The following is a 13,888-nucleotide window of genomic DNA, read 5'->3' as shown; positions in this document are numbered from 1 at the left end:
CTCTTTTTATACAAACTGTTTTTATTGTTTGTAATTAAACTTTAATCTTAAAGAATCTTTTTGACGTTTTAAAAACACGTCATTAAGATGAAAGTGAACCGGAGCCGTCAGAATGTTTAGTTTTCAGTGACTGAAACGGATTTCTGGATTTTAAAAAGTTGAACTGAAAAGTTTTTTTTTATTATGATAGCAAAAAAATACATTTATATTTTCACTCTGAGAAGCAACGTTAGAGTTTTTCTTTACAACAGCGCTCTTCTGTGGTACAAAACTGAAAGTACATCTCAAACAGAAACTCATTCCAACTGAAGAAGAAGAAGCAGAAGCCATGTGTTGCATTCAGGAGCAGAATATATATCGGGACAGACGACAGTCGGGCTGTTTACATGGTGGTCTGGTTTCTCTTTTTCCCTTTTGTGTTTCCTGTTTGGAAGCTTTCAAACCAACCAAGAGTTCATTTTATATACAAGCTGCTTAAATCTGCTCTCTGGCTGTGGGACTTCTGGATGCAGCAGGTCCACACTGATAAACTGCTGTTTACAGGTGAGCAGGAAGTCTTCATTTACCCAGAATGCATCAGGAATAATGTCAGGACCTTCAGGCTGATAACGTCCTCACCTGATGGGGCCTTCAGGGACTAAGATGAGCGTGGGGAACAACAGCTGCTCGTTACTTGTGACCAGGTTCAGGTCAGATCAGACTGTAGTGGAAACGTGAGTTACTGTAACAGGTGGAGTCAGGAGGGGGCGGGGCTTCAGGCGGCTGACAGACAGGCCTGCCGGACGCTCTGAGCCCAGGTGTTGAGCAGCTCCGTCACCGAGTGTTTGTCTGGAAGCTGCAGCAGTTTGGACGTCATGTTTCTGTGGACCGTCTGCAGGAAGCCGTTCGCACCTGGTGGAGCAGACGGGTCACATGATCGTCACCTCATCAGTCAACACATCCGATCAATAAACACATCTGATCACTAAACACATCTGAACACATCTGATCACTAAACACATCTGATCACTAAACCCTACGACACAGAGCAGATGAAACATCTCGTCACCAGACCTCATTCACTTTTCATCAGATTTAAGGTTTCTGTTTACTTCCTGTTTACTTCCTGTAACCTTTGATGAGTCACATGACGTCATCGTTTAATTCACTGCTGACGAGGTTCATGACCTCATAGGAGACATGGAGCTGGTCTCACCGTACTGGTCCCCGTCGTCGGCCCAGTATGGACTCTGATCCGGGTAATCAGCAGGAACACTGAGCTGCAGAGGAGGAACACTGGGAAGGTTCTTATCGTCTGAGAACAGAACAAACAGAACCGGGTCAGAACATCCTGAGGATATCTGCTCTGGTGATCTACCATCTGTACTGGTTCTAATGGTCTACCATCTGTACTGGTTCTAATGGTCTACCATCTGTACTGGTTCTAATGTTCTACCATGTTTACTGTGTGTACTGGTTCTACTGGTCTACCCGATGTACTGGTTGTGATGGTCTATATTGTGTTCTGGTCCTAGTGGTCTACCATGGGTTCTGGTTCTAGTGGTCTACCATGTGTTCTGGTTCTAGTGGTCTACCATGTGTTCTGGTTCTAGTGGTCTACCGTGTGTTCTGGTCTACCATGTGTTCTGGTTCTAGTGGTCTACCATGTGTTCTGGTTCTAGTGGTCTACCATGTGTTCTGGTTCTAGTGGTCTACCATGTGTTCTGGTTCTAGTGGTCTACCATGTGTTCTGGTTCTAGTGGTCTACCATGTGTTCTGGTTCTAGTGGTCTACCATGTGTTCTGGTTCTAGTGGTCTACCATGTGTGGTCTACCATGTGTTCTGGTTCTAGTGGTCTACCATGTGTTCTGGTTCTGATGGTCTACCATGTGTTCTGGTTCTAGTGGTCTACCATGTGTTCTGGTTCTGATGGTCTACCATGTGTTCTGGTTCTGATGGTCTACCATGTGTTCTGATGGTCTACCATGTGTTCTGGTCCTAGTGGTCTACCATGTGTTCTGGTCCTAGTGGTCTACCATGTGTTCTGGTTCTAGTGGTCTACCATGTGTTCTGGTTCTAGTGGTCTACCATGTGTTCTGGTTCTAGTGGTCTACCATGTGTTCTGGTTCTAGTGGTCTACCGTGTGTTCTGGTCCTAGTGGTCTACCGTGTGTTCTGGTTCTAGTGGTCTACCATGTGTTCTGGTCCTAGTGGTCTACCATGTGTTCTGGTTCTAGTGGTCTACCATGTGTTCTGGTTCTGATGGTCTACCATGTGTTCTGGTCTGATGGTCTACCATGATGGTCTACCATGTGTTCTGATGGTCTACCATGTGTTCTGGTTCTGATGGTCTACCATGTGTTCTGGTTCTATGGTCTACCATGTGTTCTGATGGTCTACCATGTGTTCTGGTCCTAGTGGTCTACCATGTGTTCTGGTCCTAGTGGTCTACCATGTGTTCTGGTTCTAGTGGTCTACCGTGTGAACTGGTTCTGATGGTCTACCGTGTGTTCTGGTTCTAGTGGTCTACCATGTGTTCTGGTCTTTACCCAGCTTGCAGACCAGGTGCACGGTTCCGTTGTTGCTGCAGAAGGACGGGTCCAGGTTGACCATGAACTTTACGTCGAGCCGGGCCACTTCTCCCTGCAGGATGTTTGGGATCGTCTGACGGTCGTCCTCCTCGTGTTTCCTCTTCCTCCCCGAGACATTGGGCCCCCTGAGGACCAGAACCACACAGAACCACTCAGGTTCACTGCCTCCGTCTTTACCTGTTTAATGTTAAAACTGGATCATCTAAAGACCTGGTCCTCTCTGTGGCACCAGGATAATATCAATACTATCATTATATATATATATATATATATATACATACATACATACATACATACATACATACATACATACATACATACATATATACATACATACATACATATATATATATATACACAGTTGCAATCAGAAATATTCAACCCCCCAAAGATTTTAAGGATTTATCAATTAAAGTTTTTTCAAAGAGCAAGATTCTGCTTCAGATGACTCCTTTATGAGTTGAGCGATACATAAAATCAACACAGAAAATGCATGATGTAGTATTTGTGTGTAACAGTATGTTTTGTTATGATAGCCATGTCACAATTATTCAACCCTGATATAATATTGTTGTTTTTAAAGCTGTCTGACAGTTTTTATGGCCTAAAGTGGAGTTGAAACATAATTAAGCCTTTAGGAACTCTATAATGATCCTTCATTTGCTTCAGCTGGGATGCATATATAAACCCCACCCATGAAGGGATTCAAGGTGAGCTGCAAACATGGGAAAGACAAAGGAGCTTCCACAAAAGCTGAGAGGAGATTATTTCATCACACCTGAAGGGCCTTTGGGAGCATTATAAGGAAGTTTAATACTTATGGAACAGCTGCAAACCTGCCTGGCCGTGGAAGAAAGCCCAACATTTCATCAAGGGCCCTTACATGGTGTCTACAGGTATAAACAAATTAAATTTAAGACTTTTTAAGACTTTTTAATACCACTTCTTAATGAAATTTAAGACCAAACTTACGATGGAAAAACAAATCAAAAGGGGAAATATACAGTAATCTTTCCAAGTAAACACACTGATGTCTGATAATAACCTGTAGACTGTACAAGGGCAGAATCTGGGAACATCGCTTTAAACAAGTCATCAATTCCGTCATTGGACCTGCAGGAATGGTGGCTTGTCACGGTCCTCATCACCCAAATCACCTCTGCTCGCAGTGTTGGCGTAGAGCCACAAATTGCGCGGTCAGATGGCATGCTTGTAACAGGCTGTGGATTTCCTATTGCAACACTAGCGTTGTCAATTACATCATTGCTAGCGGTGGAGCAGAAGCTAGTAATTGTAGGCTGCAGGCGTGCTTTTGAGTAAGCTTTGTGTTTCTGGCTCTGGACATGGGATTCCACCGCTCCGATCCCCATTGTCCCAAGTTTGAAGGTTTTTTTACACACAGTGCACCGAGCTTCATAGGCGCTACCAGGCACCGACCTTAACCAGTCATACTCGTCCTTCTCGAGCCATTTATCATTAAATTTACACTTACCCATGTTTCAGAGTCGAGTGTCTATATCGTAGTGAGGGGTCTGAATCGCGCCAAAATCTATAAACGAACAGGCTGGAGCCCTGGCTAGATGATAAACCAATAAACAGGAGCCCTGGCAGTGGCGTAATCGGGGGGGTGGGGCTACAGCTGCGCAGTAGTCTACGCTCTGACCTAACCAAAGACAACGCAGCGCACAGGCTACCGGGAAAAAATATTTGACCTGGCAGAACAGATTGCCCGCATTTTCGCACTGACATGGCACACAAATATTTAAGACCAATGCAATCTGAATTTAAGACAATTTAATACTTTTTAAGGCCTTATTTTGATGAAAATTGATTTACGACTTTTTAAGACTTTTTAATACCCCGCGGCCACCCTGCCTTAGCAACTTAGAACAACTAAGAGAAACCCCCGTGTGACTGCAAGACACCTACAGGAGGACCTGATGGAGGCTGGTACTAGTGCTTCAGTGGCAACTGTAAGACGTGCACTGAATAAACAAGGACTTCATGGCCGGACTCCAAGACGCACTCCACTCTTCACCACAAGGAACATCAAAAGTCCACTAGAATATGCCAGGAGGAATGTGGATAAGACTACAGAGTTTTGGGAGACAGTTCTATGGACTGATGAAACCAGACTGGAACTGTTTGGACATATGGACCAGCGGTATGTCTGGCGTGTGAAAGGCTTCTGACCAGAAGAATACCATCCCCACGGTCAAGCATGGAGGCGGGTCATTGATGATGTGGGGCTGTTTTTCTGCGGCAGGAACTGGCAACCTGGCATCATGGACTCCCAGAAATACCAGGGCATTTTAAAGAGGAAGGTGATGCCTTCTGTTGGCAAAGTAAACCTTGGTGATCATTGGACTCTCCAGCAAGACAATGATCCCAAGCACACCTCCAAGTCAACCTAAGCTAGGTCGAGAAACATATCCTGGAACGTCCTGGAGTGGCCTTCTCAGTCACCAGATTTAAATCTGATTGAAAGTCTTTGGTGGGATTTAAAGAAGGCAGTTGCAGCACAGAAGCCATCAAACATCACTGAGCTAGAGGCTTCAGCAGCTGAAGAATGGGCAAAGATTCCCATGGAGAGGTGTAAGAAGCTTGTCAGCACTTACCCAAAACGTTTGTTAGAAGTTATAAAAGCTAAAGGATGCGCCACAAAGCACTGAAGCTGGGGGTTGAATAATACTGCACATGCACATGTGTTAAAAGAGTTACATTTTTCATTTGAACTTCAAAGTTAAGTCAACTTCTGTTGTCAAAATAACTCAGATATGTATCAATAAATATTTTTTGTTGTTTAATGAGGTTTTTTATCATTTATTGTCATTATCTTTCATCCACATCACTATAATGTCTTTTGAGGTGAGGGGGTTGAATATTTCTGATTGCAACTGTATATATATATATATATTATTAATAATATTATTGTTTATCATTCTTTTTATTATTATCAATACTATTATTATATATATTATTCTTATTCATTATTATTATCACCATCATCATTATTATGATAATAATAATAATAATTATTATTCATACTATAAGTTATTATAATCATCATTATTATTGTAACATATTTCCTTAGTTTTCTATAACCCCTTAAGAGTGTCTAAATACGTCGTTTTAAAGTGTTTCCCATGGGGACTACTTGTCCTGCAGAAAGTAGTCCCGTTGTTGTGTGAGGTGTGTCTGCAGACGTACGTGATGGGGGGTCCGTGGATGGCGGTCATGGCGGGGCGAAGGTCCGGTACAGCGAGTGGTTGAACACGGGGGAGCGGATGTTGGCCATGACGGCGTCCAGCAGCGGCTGACACAGGTACTGCTGCTTAGAGGACACCTGGGGGGGCGGGGTCGGCTGGAGACACAGGGACACACCGTCACGTCACCATGGCAACCGGTGTTTCACCCACCCAGACAGTTATATAAACGTTCATATTAGAACCTTATTGATTGTTCATGTGTCTGTCACAACATCCCATAATAAGAGAGGTGATCAGAGGGAGGTCTCTAATCAATACCAGAGGAGCAGCTGATCGATCAGAACCAAAGAAAGAAATCAAACTTCTAGATCTCTGATGGCATTCTCTGATTAGCGATCATTGATCCCTTTGTTGTCACTGTGGGTAACAGGTGATCAGTGAGGAGCTTCAGGACTTTGAAGACACTTTGATTTGATTTGTTTTTTTCTGGTGAATTAACTTATCTGATCTTTACTTCTCCCTTATTGCTTTATAATAATAATAATAATAATAATCAATCCTTTATTAGTCCCACAATGGGGAAATTATTTCTCTGCATTTAACCATCCCGGAGGAGCAGTGGGCTGCAATGAAGCGCCCGGGGAGCAACTTGGGGTTAGGTGTCTTGCTCAAGGACACCTCGGCATGTTGCCGGTAGAGGGGCTTGAACCACCAACCTTGTGGTTACGGGACAAGCGCTCTACCTCATGTGCCACAGCCGCCCATAAGTATTTATATTGATTAGTTTGAGACAAGGAGACGTGCTCACCACGGCCATGTCGTTCTTCAGCTTCTCCAGAGCGATCTCACACTTCTGCAGTGTCTTCAGGGGACATCTGTAGGACAGAGGACACAAAGGTCTGAGGACAGAGGACAGACAGGTGAGATGGATGTTGTTATATTGAGTTATTGATCAGCTGGTACCTGGTGTTTGGATCAGTCAGGATGTTCAGCAGACTCTTCATCTTACTCAGGTCCTTCTTCCTGTCTGTCAATACAAACACAACTAAAGATCAATAAAGTAAAGTCCTGGAGATGAGGGGGGATCAGATCCTTATTGATCAGTCTGACCATAAATATGACGAACATCAACTAATGGATCAGTGGATTAATGGATCAGTGGATTAATGGATCAGTGGATTAATGGATCAGTGGATTAATGGATCAGTGGATTGAGGGCTGACCTTCGTTCTTGTCGATCTTATTGATCATCCTGCGCAGAGGTTCAATGTATTTAGAGAGCTGCTTCAGTTTCTCCATGTACTGCTGGTCCTCTAGAGACGTGGGTCCAGCTGGACTCATCACAGAGCCGGGGTTACCTGAAGAACAGGGGGGGAGGAGAGGATAACATTGTAAATAAAAACAACCTTTTCCATCAGATCTCTGACTGAAGATAACGGCTTCATTAAAACTGTTTGTTGACAGAAATGATGAATCCTTCACTACATGTTCTCTGATCACTGATCTGAGTACATGTTCTCTGTTCTAAACACCTCGTCATGTTCTCTCTGTTCTTAACACCTCGTCATGTTCTCTCTGTTCTAAACACCTCGTCATGTTCTCTCTGTTCTAAACACCTCGTCATGTTCTCTCTGGGTTGTTACTCTGTGGATGAGAGTGTTTGTGTACCTGGAGTATTGAGCGGTCCAGGTGAGGGGACTCCATAGTTCAGGGGGGTCCGGGCGTTGGCGGGGCTGTGTGAGGGCTGAGGGGACGGACTGGGCTGGAAACCCCCCGGAGACGGAGTGGGACCGGAGCTGGAGACAGGAAGTGTGTTAGAAACCAGCATCAGCATATAAACACTGAAATAAAATGTGATGTATTCACATTGGATGTAGAAATATAAGTGCATGTAAACTAGACAATAGACTTTGAACATGTTCAGACTTAATCCAGCCTGTTTAAAGAACTACGTTCAGCACCACCATCCTGTTCTCTCAGAAATAAACATTAACTCTACAACATGGTAAGAGTTCTGTTCCATCAGTGACATCAGCTGTGTTCAGAGTCACAGCGTTGTATGCTTGTATGTAAAACAGAAGGACAGGAGGCTTTATCGTGAGCCCCTGTGGAGTCCTCGTTGTACCTGGCTGAGTTGGGCTGTGAGGTGGGGGGTTGAGGTGACGGCTGAGGAGGGGGGGGCATCGACAGTGGCGTTTGCACCTGCCCAGGTGAAGGCGATGACATCATTTGATGCTGCTGTGCCTGTGGAGGTAAGTGATTGGGCAAGAAGAGAAGCTTGTGTCAGTGACAGGAGAATTCATGTTGGGCCAATGCTCTTTTCATTATTGAGGATTATCTGCAAAACATTTTCTTGATTTTGCAGATAATCCATCAACCCGTCGTTGAGACGACCAACGGTGAGACGTAGACCCATCATTGGGTCCTGTGGTTAAGAGGACCCAACGATGGGTCCTCTTAACCATGTGTCGACCGAACAATGAGTAGAACCAACGACGGGCAGACCCAACAATGGGTAGACCCAGTGTAGACCCATCGTTGGGTCCTGTGGTTAAGAGGACCCAACAACGGGTCCTCTTAACCTCGGGTCGTCTCAATGACGGGTCGACAAATGGTTAGGAGGACCCAATTTCGGGTCAACCCACTGTTGAGTCGACAAACCGTGAGACGACCCATCGTTAAGAGAACCCATCGTTAAGTTGACCAACTGTTGGGTTACCAATCACCTGTTCCTTTTGGGAATGGACTAAAGTTGGACTAAAGGGGTCTGGGGTCAGAGGTCAGACTGGGGATAAATACCTGCTGTGTCATTGGCTGTCCTCCTGCAGCAGCAGCAGCTGCAGCGGCGGCAGCAGCAGCGGCGGCGGCGGCGGCGGCGGCGGCAGCAGCAGCGTTTGGAGGAGGGATGGAGGGGTTGAGGGCTCGAGGCATCCGGGGTGGAATCTGCATCCCAGGTCGAACCAACTTCAGAGGACACACAACAGGACAGGTGAGCTGACACATACATTCATGTTTGTCTTTCTATACTTGTGAGGACCCTGATAGCCGCCATCAGTTCACCAAATACTGATTTACAGCCTGTTGTCTGACACTCTTCTGGGTTCTTGATGTTGTTTTCAGTTTCAAAATGAACCCTTTACTATTAATTGAAATATGCCAAATGCTTCTGTCTAACACAGAAATGATGACCAAGTGTCTGTCTGTTCTGCGCATATCTTGAGAAACGTTCAGCTGATCTACCAGGCTAATGGGTATATAATGGGTATATAATGGGTATATAATGGGTATATAATGGGTATATAATGGGTATATTGACTCCATGAAGTGATTTGTAGGATTTGGTGCTGGTTGGGCATGTGGGGCCGGGTTGCGGGGCAGGGAGCTTAAGGAGGTACTGCAGGCGTCCCTCTACCCAGCAGTGTTTTCCAGCGCTTCCTGATGAACCAGAGTCATTCCCAGGCTAGACTAGAATTGTATCTCCAGCACGTTCTGGGTCTACCCTTGGGCCTACTACCAGTTGGACGTGACCGGAAAACCTCTTAAGGGATGCCTCCAGGAGGAACCTGATCAGATGTTGAACCTCCTCAGCTCAGCTGGTCCCTTTGACGTGAAGGAGCAGCATCTCTACTCTGCTCTTCCTCTGGATGTCTGAGCTCCTCCCCTTATCTCTGAGGCTGAGTCCTCTACGAGGGAGCTCATTTCAGCTGTTTGCATCCTTGATTTCATTCTTTTAAACTACCCTAAGCTCATAACCAAAGGTGAGGGTCTGAACCTTGATGGACTGGTAAATAAAAAGCATTTCCTTCTGGCTCAGCCCCCACTTCACCAAAATGGTCTGGTACAACACCTTCATCAATGCTGACGCTGCACCGAACCTTCTCCACCGGTGAACAAGACCCAGCGATACTTAAACTCCCTCTTTTGGAGCAGTGGCTCTCTCCCAACCAGAGGGTGCAGTCCTACATTTTAAAGCAGAGCACCATGAACTCAGACTTGATGGTTCTGACTCTCATCCTAAATGCTTCACAATCAGATGCAAACAGTCTCAGGGGTGCTGAAGGTCCCGTTCTGAAGGAGCCAACAGAACCCGTCATCGGAAAGAGACAAGACGCAATTCTGAGTTCCTCAACCGAGCACTCTCCTCCCCCAGCTGGGCCTTAAAGTCCTGTCAATGAAAATCAGTGACAAGGGACAACCCTGGTGGACGCCAAAAGACAAGAAACATGTCTGACACAGAGAACCCCGTGTTCCCGCAATACCCCCCACAGGACTCCCGAAGGACACGGTCGTAAGCCTACTCCAAGACCACAAAACACATGTCGTCTGGATGGGCAAACTCCCATGACCCCTCCAACAGAAGAGTAAAGAGCTGGTCCACTGTTTCACTACCATGACAGAGTCCACATTGCTACTCCTATATCTTAAGATTCGACAATCGGTCGGGGCCTCCCTTCTAGAACCCTGTAATAAACGTTCCCGGAGAGGCTGAGCAGTGTTATACCCCGATAATTAAAGCACACAAAATGTGAACCACCACCCCAATCTGCCTTTCTGCAAGCACAGACCTCAAAGTGACCCTGAAGATGCGTCAGCCAAGACAGCCCAACAATGTCCAGAGCTTTCAGCATCTCAGGGTGAATCTCATCCATCCCTGGTGATAAATACCTCAACAACCTCAGCCAGGAATAATAATAATAATAATAATAATAATAATAATAATAATAATAATAATAATAATAATAATAATAATAATTAAGCCTTTCTTAGTCCCACAATGGGGAAATTACAATTCTCTGCATTTGACCCATCCCAGAGGAGCAGTGGGCTGCTAAGAAGCGCCCGGGGAATATGGTTGAGTCTTCAAACTCTGCCTCCTCCACGGAGGATTAGTTGGTTGTGTTCAGGAGTTTCCCAAAGTGTTCTTTCCACCGCTCGACAATATACCCAGTCCGAGTTTGCCATTCTCCTCTGCTGATCACAGCCTAAGCACTGCTTTCCCGTTCTGAGTCGTCCAAAGGCTTCACAGGACTTCTTTGGGGAAAACTAAAAGTCTGTCTCCCCGCTCTCCCCGAGCTCCTCCCACACCAGGGTTTTGCTTTGGCAATCACTGCAGCCCTTCTGGCCAAACGGTACCGGTCTGCTGGTTCTGGAGACGCCGTGGCCAACCAAGCCCTAAAGGCCTCCTTCTTCAGCCTGACGCCTCCATCACCGCTGGTGTCTTTCAGCAGGTTGTTAGGTTAACGTCATAACAGGCACCGGTGACCTTCTGACCACAGCTCCTAGCAGCCTCTTCCACAATGAAGGCTTTGAACATGGCCCCCTCTGATTCCATGTTCACAGCCTTCTCCGGGATGCACAGAACCAGTGATACATATGGAAACAGGGAGGGATGTCTAAGCTCTAGAACTTTAAGAGCTCTGTGAGTTCTAAACACATCAGTTGGTCCAGTAATGTTAAATCGGTTAAAGTGAACACACTGGTGTTTTCTTTGCCTCTTGTGATTTCATTCATGTGATTTATTACCAATAAAGCACTTGGCTGCAGTCTCACCTGTCCAGGTACGGCGGCGGCGGCGGCTGCAGCTGCGTTGTGCTGCGCCTGAGCTGCAGCTTGCTGGGCCTGCTGCTGCTGCAAGGCTGCACGGGCCTGCTTTCAAACCACACACACACACACGCACACACACACACACACACACACACCACACACACACACACACACACACACACACACACACACACACACACGGCAAAGCATGCAAGCAAAGGGGGTGTTGGGCGGTTAAGCAGGACTACTGGAACCCTTATTTATCAGCTGCAGTGGATAAACGACAAACGATATATAATCTACAGAGTTAATCAGTTACTCAGCAGCACATAAGAACCATAGCATGAATATTAAGTCTCACCTGGAAGGCCTGGATCTTGAGCTGGTGCTGCTGCTGCTGCTGACTGAGCGAGTTGATGGGGACGTGCTGAGCCGACGTCATCTGTCCGGCCAGAGACGGAGGCACCATGCCGGGGCTGCTGCTGCTGCTGCTGCTGCTGCGGGTGTGGAGGCATCTGACCCGGCTGAGGCTGAGCCTGCTGCTGCTGCTGCTGAACCATGTGCTGGATGGACTGGGCCTGGGCTTGAGCCTGGGCTTGGGCTTGGGCCTGAGCTTGAGCCTGGGCTTGAGCCTGGGCTTGGGCCTGGGCCTGGGCCTGGGCTTGAGCCTGAGCTTGAGCCTGAGCTTGAGCTTGAGCCTGCGCTTGAGCCTGAGCCTGAGCTTGAGCCTGAGCATGCTGCTGCTGGAGCTGCAGCTGCACCATCTGCTGCTGCTGAATCCTGGTCTGGTGCATCTGGAGATGGTGCGTCAAGGAAAGGTATCAGGTAAGGTGTAGTTTCACACACGAGGTTAGCGACAGTCCTGCTACATTTCATATTTCAGCTGCATTCCCTCTGAATTCAAAGAATGATCATGCTGTTGTGTTCATATGCACCAAAGTGTTTCAAACAGATCCAACGGTTAGGGATGTGTGTTGGCAGGCACGTCACGATACGATATATCGCGATAAGATAAGATACATATTGCAATACTTTTTATAAAAATGTAAAAATAGAGCTGAAAATATAACTTTCTTTATACCAACTGTATGGTCTAACACGTACATCCCATATTGATAACTCCGGGATGTTACTTCCTGTACGACTTTCGTGTTGTGGCGTCATGATGTGGTGTGACGTAATCGTAACATTGGACTTGGTGGTCTAGTTGTCTAACTCCATCAGGTCTACTCTCTCTGTGGGGGAGCCATGTTTTGTCACCTTTTTATAAATCCTGGGCACTACACAAATATTGCGGCACAAACCTATGTCGTCACTTTCGCACAGAGGATGTGAGGGTGTAAGGACAGAGGGTGTGAGGGTGTAAGGACAGAGGATGTCTCATGTGTACAGATTGTAAAGCCCTCTGAGGCAAATTTGTAATTTGTGATTTTGGGCTCTACAAAATAAACTGAATTGAGTTGCAGAATAAAAAATGATCCTTGAATATCTACTACAGTGACTGTGTAATGCTTCATACCTGGTTCTGCTGCTGCTGGTTCTGGGCCTGCTGCTGCTGTTGCTGCTGGTTCTGGTGCTGCTGCTGAAGCTGCTGGTTCTGGTGGAGTTGTTGTTGCTGTTGCTGCTGTTGTTGCTGTTGTTGTTGTTGTTGTTGTTGCTGCTGCTGCTGCTGCTGCTGCATCCTCAGCTGCTGCTGCACCTGGAACTGCTGCTGGATGGCGTTCTGCTGCTGCTGCTGCTGCTGCAGGACGCTGCTGCTGCTGCTGCTGCTGCTGCTGCTGCTGCTGCTGCTGGAACTGCTGGAACTGGATGGACTGCTGCTGCTGTTGCTGCGCCTGCACCAACTGCTGCATTGGCATCTGTCCTGGACCCCCTACTGCAGATGGAGCAAGAAGAAGGTGAAGGACAAGACCTGGTCGACGGCTAGGATCCAGTGTGAGGAGAGGTCTGGAGTCTCAAACCCAACGTGCCAAAGCAGAGACCGAAGGTAAGAACGGCTCGGTTCAGAGGCTGCCAGCAAACACACACCACATGAAGGAAACACACTCACTGGCTTGTGGGTTTCCAGCCACCCCTGCCATGGCATGCTGGCCTATCTGCATCTGCCCCATGGCCCCCATGACACCCACAGGAGCACCGGTGGGGCGAGGCCCCATGCCAATGGCGCCGGGGCCCCCTCCAACCCCTGTCAGGTTAGTCAGGGCATTCATGGGATCTAACAGAAAGGTAGACAACAGATCATGTTACACAGCTCCGACATGCACGGCAGAAACCAAGAACACCATGAGTCTGGTAGTGAGAGGTCCAGCAGAGGACAGAACACAGCAGAGAAAAACCAAAAGAGAAAGAGGCCCAAACAGAGACAAAGAAAAGTCCACTTACCTGGTCCTCCCAGTGTCTTCTTGTCTGTTAATAAGACACAAGTTATTAGTAACAGTTGCACTCTGGTTCCTTTCTGACATCAGTAACTCCTGGATAGAAGTGTTAACCCTCTGAACCCTGCAAGCCGCTAGCGGGATCCAAAAGCATCGTTTATCACAGCCAGAAGCTGGAAAAACCATCATTA

General features: G+C 46.8%; 1 protein-coding gene across 1 annotated transcript in view; it reads right to left on the bottom strand.

Annotated features, from left to right (window-relative positions):
• Positions 1–163: 163 nt before the first annotated feature.
• Positions 164–13,888, bottom strand: part of LOC129098019 (mediator of RNA polymerase II transcription subunit 15-like) — a 16,267-nt gene continuing 2,542 nt past the window's right edge. The window contains 18 exon segments of the mRNA XM_054606966.1: positions 164–891; positions 1,196–1,294; positions 2,528–2,694; positions 5,780–5,816; positions 5,819–5,933; positions 6,587–6,653; positions 6,742–6,805; positions 7,002–7,136; positions 7,447–7,574; positions 7,904–8,022; positions 8,578–8,742; positions 11,329–11,424; positions 11,684–11,798; positions 11,800–12,116; positions 12,842–13,072; positions 13,074–13,198; positions 13,373–13,537; positions 13,705–13,728. Coding sequence (XP_054462941.1) covers positions 755–891; positions 1,196–1,294; positions 2,528–2,694; positions 5,780–5,816; positions 5,819–5,933; positions 6,587–6,653; positions 6,742–6,805; positions 7,002–7,136; positions 7,447–7,574; positions 7,904–8,022; positions 8,578–8,742; positions 11,329–11,424; positions 11,684–11,798; positions 11,800–12,116; positions 12,842–13,072; positions 13,074–13,198; positions 13,373–13,537; positions 13,705–13,728 — 2,306 coding nt within the window. The 3' untranslated portion in view covers positions 164–754.

This window comes from Anoplopoma fimbria, chromosome 11 (assembly GCF_027596085.1).
Source record: "Anoplopoma fimbria isolate UVic2021 breed Golden Eagle Sablefish chromosome 11, Afim_UVic_2022, whole genome shotgun sequence".
Classification (NCBI taxonomy): Eukaryota; Metazoa; Chordata; class Actinopteri; order Perciformes; family Anoplopomatidae; genus Anoplopoma; species Anoplopoma fimbria.
Note: the sequence above shows the minus strand (reverse complement) of the source record. Positions and strands in the feature narration are given on the sequence as shown.